Source organism: Lathamus discolor, chromosome 5 (assembly GCF_037157495.1).
Source record: "Lathamus discolor isolate bLatDis1 chromosome 5, bLatDis1.hap1, whole genome shotgun sequence".
Taxonomy (NCBI): Eukaryota; Metazoa; Chordata; class Aves; order Psittaciformes; family Psittacidae; genus Lathamus; species Lathamus discolor.
The window spans coordinates 20,661,078-20,674,648 of record NC_088888.1 but is presented as its reverse complement, the minus strand read 5'-3'; the positions used below and the strand labels follow the sequence as shown (position 1 = coordinate 20,674,648).

The 13,571-nt window shown below is 38.5% G+C and overlaps 1 protein-coding gene across 1 annotated transcript; it reads left to right on the top strand.

Moving 5' to 3' along the window:
• The first annotated feature begins 1,582 nt into the window (after positions 1–1,582).
• Positions 1,583–9,197, top strand: LOC136014252 (potassium channel subfamily K member 16-like). The gene is made up of 5 exons (XM_065679050.1): positions 1,583–1,795; positions 4,206–4,320; positions 4,860–5,026; positions 7,398–7,563; positions 8,974–9,197. The coding sequence occupies exons 1-5, from the start codon at positions 1,583–1,585 to the stop codon at positions 9,195–9,197; spliced, it is 885 nt and encodes a 294-aa protein (XP_065535122.1).
• Positions 9,198–13,571: the final 4,374 nt, after the last annotated feature.

Below are 13,571 nucleotides of genomic sequence, written 5' to 3'. Positions count from 1 at the left end.
ACTTTGCTTAACTGTACGAAACTGTGCATGTTTATGAAAGTACTTTCTTAAACATGTGCTTTATCTGTAAGGTCATTGAGCTATAAAGTGGTTCAACTGTAACTGTATGTTTACTCTGCAGTTTCTTATACACATGCAGTTGATTTTTTTTCTACTTTTTGCATCTTTCTGCAAAAATACTGCTTTCTACGTCAGTCCCAGGACACATCACATATTTCATGTGTCTCTTGAAGTTCTCTCCAGCTGTTCATTATAACATCCATTAGCTGATATTTTGTTTGCCTTTTTTTTTATGCTTTTCAAATAACAGTCATGGTGAAGATGATAACACTTTCTGAGAAAGTTGGTTAGAAAACATTTCACTTGGCTAACTGAATAGGATACACCTTTAATGTTGAAGTAGTTTAAATAAGAGCACCTGAAGTATAGAAGTAAGCACACTTTGACAGTTTTAGTGACTCAATTCACAACATTCTCAGAAAATTAAGCAAAAATCAATCTGAATACTAAGTAAAGAAGGGGCATTTGTATCTGGAAGATTTTAACAGGAAGAGAGTTAATAATAAAATTGCAGCCCTAACTACATGGGCTTCTTGCTCTGTGTGTTTGTTTTCTTTCAGAAGCAGTGTGGCATAGATGACACTTGCCATAAAGCTCTTCCTACAGAAAAATATGCAAGCCCAGCTTATTTCCAGTGCATGATAGTAATTAAGGCTTCCATGAGTGAACCTCAGATATTTTTTTAGCTAACAATTAACCTTAAGCCCTCCTTGCCTATTATGCATTTGGATTTAAAGAGCAATAGGGAGACCGAAAGCAGTAGTCATGAGTGGCTTATTCCCTAACTCTGTGGACTAAAGACTGGAATGATCTGACAAAGAATTCAGGAGAGGGAGCCCAGGTGGTGAGCAGACTGATCTTATAAAGGTTAGAAAAGAAAGAGAAGGTCTATCTTGTGACCAGGCTGAATTCAGGATGTTTATGAGCTTCATTGTACTGCTTTCACTGGTGCCAGCAATGTTTGTATGGTTCAGACGTCAGCTATGGACTTTTCCATTTATTCAGCTCCATACTTTCCTTTGTTCTGGGGAGTCTGCTGTAGTTAGAGAGCTTATAGTGTTTTCTTGTAAAGAAGTCTAGTGTTTAGAGTAAGGGCTTACTTGTCAAGACTTTAAGAGTCTATCTGTAACTCTGTATTCATATGATTCTTGGTAAGACACTCAACCAGTTTTGCTTCAGCTTTCCAGCCTGCAGAGCAATACCAGTCTCAGTGGCCTTGTGTCAGGCTTCATGCAACTGAGATACTTGGATGAAAGCTATTTTAACAGAAGAAACCCACTATGATTCGCATTCTTATTAAGCCATAAATGCTCTCCATTTATTCTGGATAGAGAAAAGATGTGGAAGGATAAAATTTGCCTATTAGTCTCATTTTGTACAGGCCTCCATGCTCTGTAAAAAATTCTCCAGAGCAGTAGATGAGAACTTGGGTGTGTGTGAATCCTGGGTATCCTGAGTAGCAGACATCCTTGACAGTAACATATTAATACTGAGCAGGGACTGGGAGCAGCAGAGCAGCAACATGCCCCTCCTCACCATACAGAACCGGCAGATCACCTGGACTTCACTGCTGGTACTGGGGTATCTCTTTCACCTCCTCCTGGACGCTATGGTGTTCCAGCTGCTGGAGAAGCAGTCAGAGATCCACTTTTGGGACCAGTTTCAGCTGGAGAAGCTCAAATTCCTGCAGAACTACACATGCTTGGATAGGCAAGCCCTGGAGCAGTTTCTACAGGTAAGGGAAACACGCTCCCATTATTTTGGTTCCAACATTATTTTGGTTAGAAGAAATTATACTGTTGTGGCCACACATGTCATAAGTTGATCCGCTGTTTATGACATTAAAGGACTAACTGTACAAGAGAATGGCAGAGGTTTCTCAAGCCCATTCACCTATCTTTTAATCTTGATCAATTGCACTTCTTTTCCCAGTCATGAACTCCCAAAATATGCAAATATACTTAAGAACCTTCCTACTACTTTGCAATAATTTCAGCTTCAATGTTTTTGTCTCCCTTGTTCAGTATTACATGGGAATCATGCATGAGGACAAAAAGCAAGAATCAAATTTACAAGAAGTAGGTCGCTCTTTCAAGGTTCTCCAGTCCAAACTTATGCAAATTCTGCCCTTCTTTTGTACTGGGAATTTTCTCCTGCCTTTGAAGGTGGTCCTGCACTTCCAGGCCTCTAAAGAAAACATAAAGCCAACCACCATGAACTGTGTTATCTCTCACTGATAATAAGATACAAAGGGCTGTTGTTCAATATGGGTCATCAATTAATGACATCTTCAATTACACTTTAATCTATTCCTTAAAGCTGTCTGGAGATAATATACTAGACCTTTCTTGGTATTATCATAAACATATTCTCATTCTAGTATTGCAAGAACTGGACAGAAATTCTTGAATTACCACTTTTGTTGTGTTCAAAGTATATCCAGTTGCAGAGCTGGGTGCCCAAACAGTTTGAACTCTTTCTACCATGTCATTAAACCTGATAGAAACTCTAAGGAAGTAGGCTGCAGGTTTGCACTGCGTCAGAGGACTTCCACAGAGGTATATGCTTTTGATCAGTAAAAAGACCAGATTCTGTAAATGGATTTAAGCAAACAGTGAAGTTCAGATCAGAAAGAGAAGGTCTGAACTTCTGTCTAGAAGGACTATGTTCTGATTACTAATACTGTGATATATTTCTTGTGGAACATTTGGTATTGTCCAGAAAATTACTAGAGTTTTCAAGAACTTACATACATAAAAAGATGCCTGATTTTTTCAGCTTCAGCAGCTACTGATATTACCTGTATTTCCCTTATCACTGGGATAATGATTGTAGAGCAGAAAATCCTGATTCTCATTCTAAACCAAATTGGGATATTTCATAGGATTGGGAGGTTTACTTAAGTGTACTAGAAGCCTCAGAATGGGTTCACACGTGTTAAGATTCTCCTCTCTCTGGCTCCAGTAGATCTTCCTTAGCACTGCCATGCCACTCAGAGAATCATGGGGCTTTTTTGCATCTCTGTGGAATTAGATACAATTCTTTCATTTGTAAGTTGTTCCAGACAAAATCGGCTGAGGGCACCAAATTATCATCTACAATGTACCAAGCTTCAAAGTACTTAGACCTGATAGTTCTCAAGGTAAATGTAAGTGCAGGTGCTCTCTGACTCACCATGCATTTATAATATCTCTTAAGAAATTGTCCATCTCTTGCCAATAGTAGAGACTGGATGTCTTTCCATATTAAATCTGTAACTTTAATTCAGGAAAGCAATCATCTCTCTGTATGTTTTAACTATATGGTTTAGGAGGCCTGTTCATCATGTCAGAAGTTCCAGTCTGAAAAGTCACAGTATACAGGCTGTGGTGAAACAGACACTAGATTCAGTATGCTCAGCTGACAATGGTATGGTGCTGGCAGAAGATAACCAGTCTCCTTCAGAGAAATCCTGGGGGAGAGCAATGAAACACGAGGCAGCCAACAAGATATTTGATGCATAAATAAGAGCAGCATATCTTTTGCACATAGTAGTTTTGGTCATCTGGTAAGAGCTATCGGGAATAGTAGAGAATATTCATTAGCTAATCTTTCAGACTAGGAGAGGTCTAACATTCATTGAAAATTGCTGGAAAGTCATATCCAAAAATAGCAATTCATACGCACTAGTACTTACATGGAGGAAACAGAAATTAATATGTTCCCCATCCCCCTTCCCACAGACACAATGATACATTTACACGTCTAAATAAAACCTGCAGATTTCTATTGAGGTGACTAGACTTGGAAAGGAGAAAAGAGGAACTGCCTTTATTTTTTATGGTATAACTTCACTTTATTTTCCCAGTTTGATCACTTTGGTGTCTCCATCCACTCCCTTCCCCTTAGCCTTCAACTAGTTATGGAACCTGTGCTCCTTGTCACTTCTCCAGTGACAAGAATTCAAGATTCTGTCCAGTTGTTTCCAAGTTTTGCCATGTCAGCACAAGGCCATTTTAACCAAATCTACCCTGTTATCTACTCTGTTTTATCGCTCTGTTTGCTCAAGATGGAAAGCAACATTTACTTCCTTTTTTTTCTGACATTCTTCTTGATTTGGTCTAATGGGTTGCTCATCTTTGCTCCTTTGACCTCTTCTGCCTCAGGTCCTCATGGAAGCATGGGTAAAAGCGGTCAATCTGGAAGGAAATTCTACAAATCCCAGTAACTGGGACTTTAGCAACTCCTTCTTTTTTGCGGGAACTGTTATCACCACTATAGGTGAGGTACTCTCTTTCCTTATAAATTGGGGTTTCCTACAGATGTCCTGTAATTTCCCAGAAATGTGCAACTGGTGGTCAGAATACACCTGCAAGACAATCTTGACTATTGTGGGTTACAGTTTTCTATTGTTTCCCAATTGTACCTGTTATTCAGATATATCCAGCGTATTACACCTGCAAAAAACAGCTGAGTGCCTACTTGATACATGTGATATCATTTTGTACATGCATAGCACATATTGAGGTTTCTTTGAAACACTCAGTTGCACTCACTAGAAAATCAGAGACCTGTAAAAATTTACAATACTCTTTATGAGTAATGATTTTTTACATTAAATTTTCTGTTAATCATAGTGAATGCACAGGTCTCCATCAGAAGCTATGGCAATTTGTAAGACAGATTTAATTGCAGAAAATCATAGGTCCACTGGTTCCTGAAGTTTAACGTAGCTGAACTTCCAAGTCTAGGAACTCCCCAGGATGACCTGCATCCTGACTGTAATGCCTTTTCATGTAGCTCTTCTTACTTTTTTCCAGGTTATGGTAACCTGTCTCCCAGCACAGTGGCAGGGCAGATCTTCTGTGTGTTCTATGCCTTGTTCGGAGTGCCCCCCAATCTGGCCTTTCTTAATCAGCTGGAGAAAGGCCTCAGTGCTCACCTGATTACCTTGGAAAGATGGGTGCAAAAACCAGGCCGTGCCCAGGTACAGGGTCAACCTACCCTTTATTTCTACTGTTTTAAAATTAATTATATTTCTCCTCTCAGATAGGTATTGTTGTTGCTAGATTGGGTTTCCCTTGTGCATGCTTATATTTTTCTGAACCATAGCAATTAAATGGCCCTCTATACCAGGAAATTGATATACTCTATTTATCCGGCTTTAAAGCAATTTGATTTTGCTTGAGGGACTCTAGATTGGCCTGTTTAAAACCTGACTCAGCAAAACTGTTAAGCAAGCACCAGCTCAATTTTAAGCAAGGTCCTTAACCTTCGGAGACCTCAGTAAAATACACGCACATACGCATATTGCTGAATCAAGTTCTTATCGATCCTATGCTAACATCTATCCAGATTGTAGCTCTACACTGTGCAAAACCAACTTATTTTTATTGGCCTGCTAATCTGGTTTGAATTACTTTCCCTGATTGTGCGAGCAATTTAACACTTCCTTACTTTTCTTGAAATATAAATAAATACTCCTTCTTAGTCATAACTTCTTAGTGAGTCATCGAACTAGTCGAGATATATTGGAATAAGGGAAGCACGAGTAACAGAAAATAAATTAAGGTCATTTATAGAAAAGTTAGTGCATGTTTCCTAGTAAAGGTTCAATGAATTGACCCCTTTAGTTAGGGAAAAGGGAGATTAAATATGTTAAATATGTTGAAACATTTCAGAGCTCTGGCACAAGTTTTTTTTTTCTCTTTTCATTGTAAAATCTCTGAGTCACTGCCTACACTGGGAAAACTATAAAGGTAATGTCAAATGCAGATGAGAATTATATGAGCAAGAAGTTCTTTAGCTGCATAACCTTTCTGCTCTCATGCAGCTCTGCCACCAGGAGGACTTTCATGCTCATATAGCTGCATCTTTCCTGAGATTCCTCACAGATGTGATTTTTTATTTTTTCTTTTCACTCCTGAATTAACACTTCATTTCTGGCAGAATGCCTATGTACAGACAAATTTTTGGAGCTGTATCTAGTTGTTCTTCTGAAAAGCCTCTTCCAGGAAACTGGTTCATCTCCTTTTAAACAGAACTTAGTCATGCTTTGAGAAATTAATTACAAATGGTTCTTTTTCATTCCTGACTTACTGTCCCCTATGTTACAGGTTTATACAAAAAGCCAGAGTAAAAAGTAATATTGTGCATTTCGGTATAAAATTTATGCAAACTTTATCATCTAATTAAATGCTATCACAGTTCTGGAATTAATTAAATGAGAACAGGTTTCAACTATAACCATGTTGATCAGTAATTCTCAAAGTGCTTTGCAAATGAGGTATGTATAGAAAGCTAGAAAGACATGATACATAATACAAAAGTGATTTGTCAAAGTCACCCTGTAGGCTCACGCCAAGTTTCTCAAGCTCAGCTGACTATTTTATATGTGAGATAATACAGAGAGAGGAAGAAAACATGATACTTGGCCCTTTTTACTTTATGAATAGTGGTTTGGCTTTTCATCCAGTCACAATAGGCACATGCATAGAAAATCATACCCTGATTTGAATGATTTTGGGGACATTTTTCAATGATTGCAATGGGTTTTCATCAGCCAGTACATCACTAGTCAAAAGTTCACCAGAGTGTATTCCCTTTAAAAACCGTGAGTTCCTGATCCTCAGTCCTAAACTCCTAGAATCCCCTGTCATGACCCATGCACTGCTCACTGCCCGTTCTGTGTACCTAGCCACTGCAGCCACATATGCTGAAACGTATCTCCCAGAAGGCAGACATTTGTACTGCGAGACACATATCTACCCTGTACTGACAGAAAACAGTTCTGATCTGAATGCTGCTTAGTTAAAAATAAAAGCAGGCTAATTGACTTCACTTAGATTTTATAAAAACATATTTTTGGCTGAGCTCTTGCAAGCCGCTTTATGAATCTTTGGAAGCAGTCACAGTGAAGAGAACCCTAATTTGTCCTTGCCAATCTTTGTATCATGAGTTATGCAGTACTTGGTGATTTTCCTCAAAGACAAGAGCCAACTGATTAAGAAATTATCTCCATTTCAGCTGAAATTGTAAAGTGAGTATTTTATTCTTATGTTTGTCATAAGTTCGAAAATATGACTTGAGCATACTTAAAAACTCATTGCAAAAAAGCTTTTAAAAAATCCTCCTTTTTTTCCTATTTTTGAGGGTTTTTTGATTCATGATTGGGTACATTATGTGCAGGGTAAACAGCAAGGTCAGACTGCAGCGCATGGAAGCATTGGTTTATCCTTCCTTTTTGGACGTTGCTCACTGCTGGAGCAGGTTTGTGATTCAAGAGCAAAACAGACTCAGCAATTTCCACTAAGCAACTGATCAGTGCTATTTATCTGCTGCCTTCTCTTATTTTTCAGGTGGTTCAGACACTGGCAGTGGCCATCTTCCTGACCACTGGGACCTTGCTTTTTCTAATATTCCCACCATTGGTCTTCAGTTATGTAGAAGGCTGGAGCTATGGAGAAGGCTTTTACTTCACCTTCATCACTCTGAGCACCATTGGATTTGGGGACTATGTAGTAGGTAATAAAGAAGGTGAACTGGATTGAGTTTTGTTGAAATTAGATGCTCTAGTATAAAGCTAAATACAGAGAGCATAGTTATCCATCCCACTATAAATCTGACATCCTGGTTTAGCAGAAGGTGTCCTTGGCCATGGCAGGGGGATTGGAGCTAGGTGATCTTTAAGGTCCCTTCCAACCCAAACCATTCTGTGGTTCTATGATAATATACTATACAACATAGGCATTTTTCCCTTGGCAGTTAAGCTGAGAGTTACCAAATATGCCACTGTACATATGCCACTCGACACCCATTCAGCAATGTCTATGCCCAAGCTGGTAAGAATGTGATCTGAGTGACAGGTGGAATATAAGTGAAATCTCTTTGTCAGTATTACACCTTTGAACCACCGTCTCCTAACAGTGATATGTTTCAGCAAATACCTACCATTCCCAATAAGAAATCATGTCAAATATGTAATGATCAGTACTTAAAATGGGGAAAATACTACTGACAACCCCAGAACGCCTGTGAAAGAAGACAAACCCAGTGAGATTACACAGTCTTTAGAGTCTCTATGTTGAGCCTCTTCTCTAGGCTGAGACACAGAAATAAATAGACACATGTGAAGGGCTATTTTTCCACCCACTTATTTGAACAAATGCTTTTAACAGATTGTGTAGTGTGTTTATTTGTTAAAAACACTAGAGTCTGTTGCTTCACAAGTAGTAGCTCTCCTTGGGACATGTAAGCATGTCCCAAAAGGAGAGAAATCCCCATCTCATGCTGAATCTGGGCACTGTGGAGTTTCATGATGATCTGGATGACAGACTAAGTGCATGGCTGCAGTGCTGTCCTGTGCCTGTATCATCTGCACTGATTGCGCATTCTGTGGGATTATCAACTCAGCGATTAAGATTCCCGTAACCACTTACTTAAAATGGCTGCATTTCCCATATAATATTCTCCAGATGATTTTTTAATCCTGGTTACTGAGGTATATCATCCTACAAAAAGCAATCACTATATCACTGTGGTAGGAAACTGTATCTTTTTAGATCATCTAAGATCCCCTGTGTGTTTCTTGAGTACAGTACGACTAATATGGATTCAAAATTGGATTTCCAAGTTGATTTTTTTTTTTCTTTGTCCATGGCTAAGAACACTGTGTTTTGTTTATCACTGAATAACATTAGATATGGCTATTTTTATTATATAGCCTCAGTTTCAGAGATTTGATGCCAACTGTGCTAACCTTCACTTGTGATTTGAAACATAAAAAGAAAAAAGGAAAATAAAAATAAAATTATACTTATAGATCACACAGTCTTATTAAACTTTTTCAAGGTGTGGAGAACATATTTATGAGAACTTCTGTTTGGCAGACCTAAGCTGTCAAGATTAATACGCATAGTTTCCTGGATTTTTCAGGCACAAACCGCAACAAGCACTATATCCCAGTGTACAGAAGCCTAACTGTGATTTGGATTGTTTTTGGGTTGGCCTGGCTGGCTCAGGTCTTCAGCGTGGCAGCTGACTTGACGGAAAAAAATTTTCAGCTAAAGTGGTACAAGTCTGACTTAAGCTTGGCAGAAGGAGCCACCACCAAACTGGAAAATGAACCTGAGCAGCCTAGAGTCCACATCCCCAGCTGAGCAAGGTACACAGAAAGAAGTCTTAAAAGTATGTCTTTCATCTGTATCTCACACTAAGCAAGCCAAGAGGATAAAGGACTAAGCCACAAGTTGTAGACTGTTTCCTAAGGAGCAGATTTCCTAAGAAGGAAATTTCAGATGCATTGAAATTTTCACACACTGTGTAGGTATCAGCCAATTAAACCTCCAAAGAAGTAGCACCCATGATCAAACAACTTTCCTGGGATTCATTTTACACTTTTCGCTCAAGACAGCTTCCTCTGAAGTAATCAATTATTATCCTTTCTCTAGTGGAATTCAGTTTGGAATAAATACATTCTGGAATAAATCCAGAGTGACTGCCTCCCAAATCCAGTGAGAAGTTATGTCACCAAGAATCTCAAGTGGAAAAAGTCAGGTACAGAAATCTTTCTTCATTTCCAATCATAAAACAAACAAAACCACAGAGGAATATCAGCAGTAATAACCACCTGCTAAATGACATCCATCCAATTAAGATTCATTTGATATTGTCTGAATTTAGCAGCTTTCATATAAAATGATAACATTTCTTTAGTTCCTGGGCTAAAATGATTCTCTCTTAAATTGTGCAGAAATCATGTGTCTATCCAGCACTTCCTGGACTGTTACAATCCATTTCAGAGCAAACTGACAGCTCAGAGCAGGTCCTTATCATTATTGCAGTTAATTTCACAACCACTTGACAACAGGACTTTAAATCTAAATGCAAGCAGACTTCCTTTATTTCCAGCCAGATCACAAATATTATCAGAGTCTGGCATTTGCTTTGGGACAGTTCATTATGGAGGTATCATGCATGTAGATTCAATGTTGTCCTTTTACCTCTAAATAGGCTGATGATAGGCTTTTGTGTTAAATCTGATCTTCAGCCACGCGCATAGTGTCAACCATGAGAAACGGAGTCTGGTTTTGTCACATCTGTTTTAAGTTGAACTTAACAGCAGCCATCACCAAAGAAGCAGTAAAGCCAAAGAAAGACACATAAGCACATTATAAGCAGGCCAGTCACTGAGATGTAACTGTAGTCATACTATGTATTAAACTCTAGAAACTTGATAAAGCAATTAACCATTCGTTGAGTACCATGCTAGGTAGTTTATAACCATCACTTACACATTCCATGGCTTGTAATTATGTACATACTGCCATTTATTATGTATGTTTATAACTCACAGTAACCGTCAGTTAATCCTTTTAAACTCATTTATAAGTGGAACTTTAAGTGTGACTGAATTAGGACTGGGCAATGTAGCAAGCTAGCCTGTGGCTGACAGGCTACAGTAACATCTCATGCCAGCCTTTCAGCAACTGCTTTGGTATTTCATTCTGGGGAAGTGTGCATAAAACATGTAGACAGATATAGGTCACAAATCTCTTCTCCCATACTTTCTTACTTCTGAGGATGGTCACAGCAGCAGCTTGTTCTTACACCTGACTTGATGCTTGCTTTGTTTTCTAGTTGCTGACTCCTGCATAGCGCAGTGTGCCAGCTATAGTTTGTTCAACTCAATTCAAAACTGAGTTTTCAAATGCGCATCCCATCTAAGATTTTCCTCATGTCTTACCACTGGCTGCCTCACAGATTTTATCTCCTCAGTGTTTGCACTGATCTTCCTTTATGCCCTCAGCTATTCCCATAAATTTATGCAATGGCTTTGTTTGTAGCTGCTTTCACTAAGAGTAGTCAACTCTCTCCTGTCTGGCTTTTTGTATCTTTGCAAATCTCATGGGAAACTCAGTATTCTCTATTCTTCACACATAATGTTTGCATATGCACTTGTTAACACATCACCATCACTGTACTCTGTACCTGCCTTGTGTCAATGCTACAAGACATTTTAGACTAGTTTATGTAAAAGACAAAAGTAAAGTTCTACTGACATTTACATCTAACCTGCTCCCTTCTCCTTGCCTTTTTCCATGCCTTCCTTACTTTATCTAGCCACAGCCAGCCACAAAACATGCACTAGTCTGAAGGTGATGCTATACAGTATCTTACACTATGCTGCATGCCGTAACAAATGATAATAACGTTTACAAAGGAAAGTATGCATGCACCACTTACTGACAAAGTGTTTGTTAAGTTCATTCTTGCTTGATACCTGACAGCAGGGAGTTCAGGTTGGTTTTACTGCAGTCCAGAAAATTGCTCCTGTACCTGATACTGACTTTGCAAAGTAGTAGCATGATGAGACTATGCTACTTAAATCAAGCATGTGTCCATCCTGAAACAGCAAGATACTGATTACCTCTCCTATGTTACACAAGTGATTGAAATTTCTTGCTCACTTTGTCAATTTTTCAAGATCCTGTAAAGATCCTAAAGGTCATGCACATTTGTAATCAAAGTTACTTTGAGATACATGCTGAGAGCACTGGTCCAGTTCTTGAGCATGAATGGATCAAGTGTTTTCTAGTACCCTTCCTCTAATAAAAAGGTAGCCAACAAGTATCAACTAGCAAGCTAAGAAAAATAATGTGGAAGAACTGTGCTATCACAAGGGCTTACTGGCAGTCAGAGGAATACCCCAAAGGGACTCTTCCACTCTTCCACTGGAGCAATTCTGCACAGAATGGTGATCACACAACCTACTGTGAGATGCCCAGATGGATACCAGCACTTCCGAAGCCTCTGACTGCAGCTCTGCACCCTCTGGCTATCCAGGATGCAATAGCACATTCTCACAAGCAGCTACCACTTGCAACCCAGTGCAAGACAAGAAGCAAATGTCTTTCCAGACCTACACTTACCCTTCAAACCTAGTCAGCAAGCCCTTGATCATCCTTAGATGTATTGGTACCTTCCATACAACACCAAAACATCATCTACTAATATTTAAGCCATTGTCTGGAGATGTAAGTAAAAGGCTGACACTCAAGTGACAGTTCTGAGAACACTCAAGAAAATCAGCCATTAAAATATTATATGATTCTATGAAGTTTTGTTGCTGCCTCCCCAAATTTCTTTCTAGCAAGCACATGCTTGATGTCCTGGGTTTTCAGTCTTGCCTGTAGTGACAAACCCTGAATCTCACCTTTAATGTTTTTTATAGTATATCTTTAGTATAAAAATTAAATGCTACATATTTAGTCCATAATGTTTCAGCATGATTATCTTACTGTGCTTCGTATAATCTGACTTTAATGCAGTTAAAATGTCAAATTGTAGTCCAGATGTGTCTATTTCCTGATCTTAAATGAAACTTAACTCTATATACTTTTTAGTATCTTTGCATCTTTTCTTTCCTATATATGTTTTTATAGAAGGCTTTTTTCTTTTCTATTTTAAACATCATTCTGATAATAGAAATTCACTAAGACGAAGCTTTAAGAAAAAAGCATAAAAATTGTAAGGTCAGTTAATTAAGTAACTTTGTTACTGCTAGTCTAAGCCTAAGCCAATAGGGACCGCTTGTGTGCAAAACATAAATTTGTGACAATCTGGACAGTGAGCACACGTGTTAGGAGGAGTGATCCCCCATGCACCCAGTGCTGAATAAACAAATACCTATCTAATAGTTACATTGACTATTGAGTTTCTTTATGATGCTTTTCTTGGCATCAGTTCAGTGGTAAATACATTGAAAAGGCAGAGCTACACCCAAGCAATAAGCAGCATAACTTTTGGAATTTTTTAAGACTATGTTCAGGACACCTTTATATTGGAATTGGTCTATCCTTTGCATATTAAGTTTTGCATCTTGCCAGTAAATACAGGAGTTTATCCTAGTCAGTTTAAAGTACCTCCCAGAAAAACATAAACCAGCACAAAACCAGAACTGTTCCAGTAGTGCAACACCTGATTGATGGCTGCCTTATCTGTGATAGTACCAACGCTCCCCCCGGCAAAAAATAAAAATCACAGGGCACTATGAGATGACAGTACCATCTCACAGCACATAAAGGCATCTTGTTTAGAAAATTAGTGAGTTCATTTCCCTTAATCTTTTATTCCATAACAAAATAGGTAGTACACTACAAACTTAATATACATTTAAAGTGATTTTGTTGTTTTTGTCTACAGATGAGAAAACATTTTATGTACCTTATACAAGAAAATACTTTAATCAAATAGGTCTCAAGAATTAACTAGATGAAGTGCTTCTATCTTTCATCAGAAAACCACAAACAATAAAAAGACTTGACAAGCGTGCTCTCTTTATAGTTGTTTATATGAAAGGGTCATTATCAGAAACATTTGTTTACTGCCTTTTAAATTAGCTTAGCACTTGTGTGAAGGAGGAAACTAGATTTGCACAAGTTCCTAGTACAGCGATCTGTAACTGATATCAGTCGGTTAGATTAGCAATTCGGCTTGCCCGGAAAGGAGTTGGGTAACAACCGTCCTCTAAA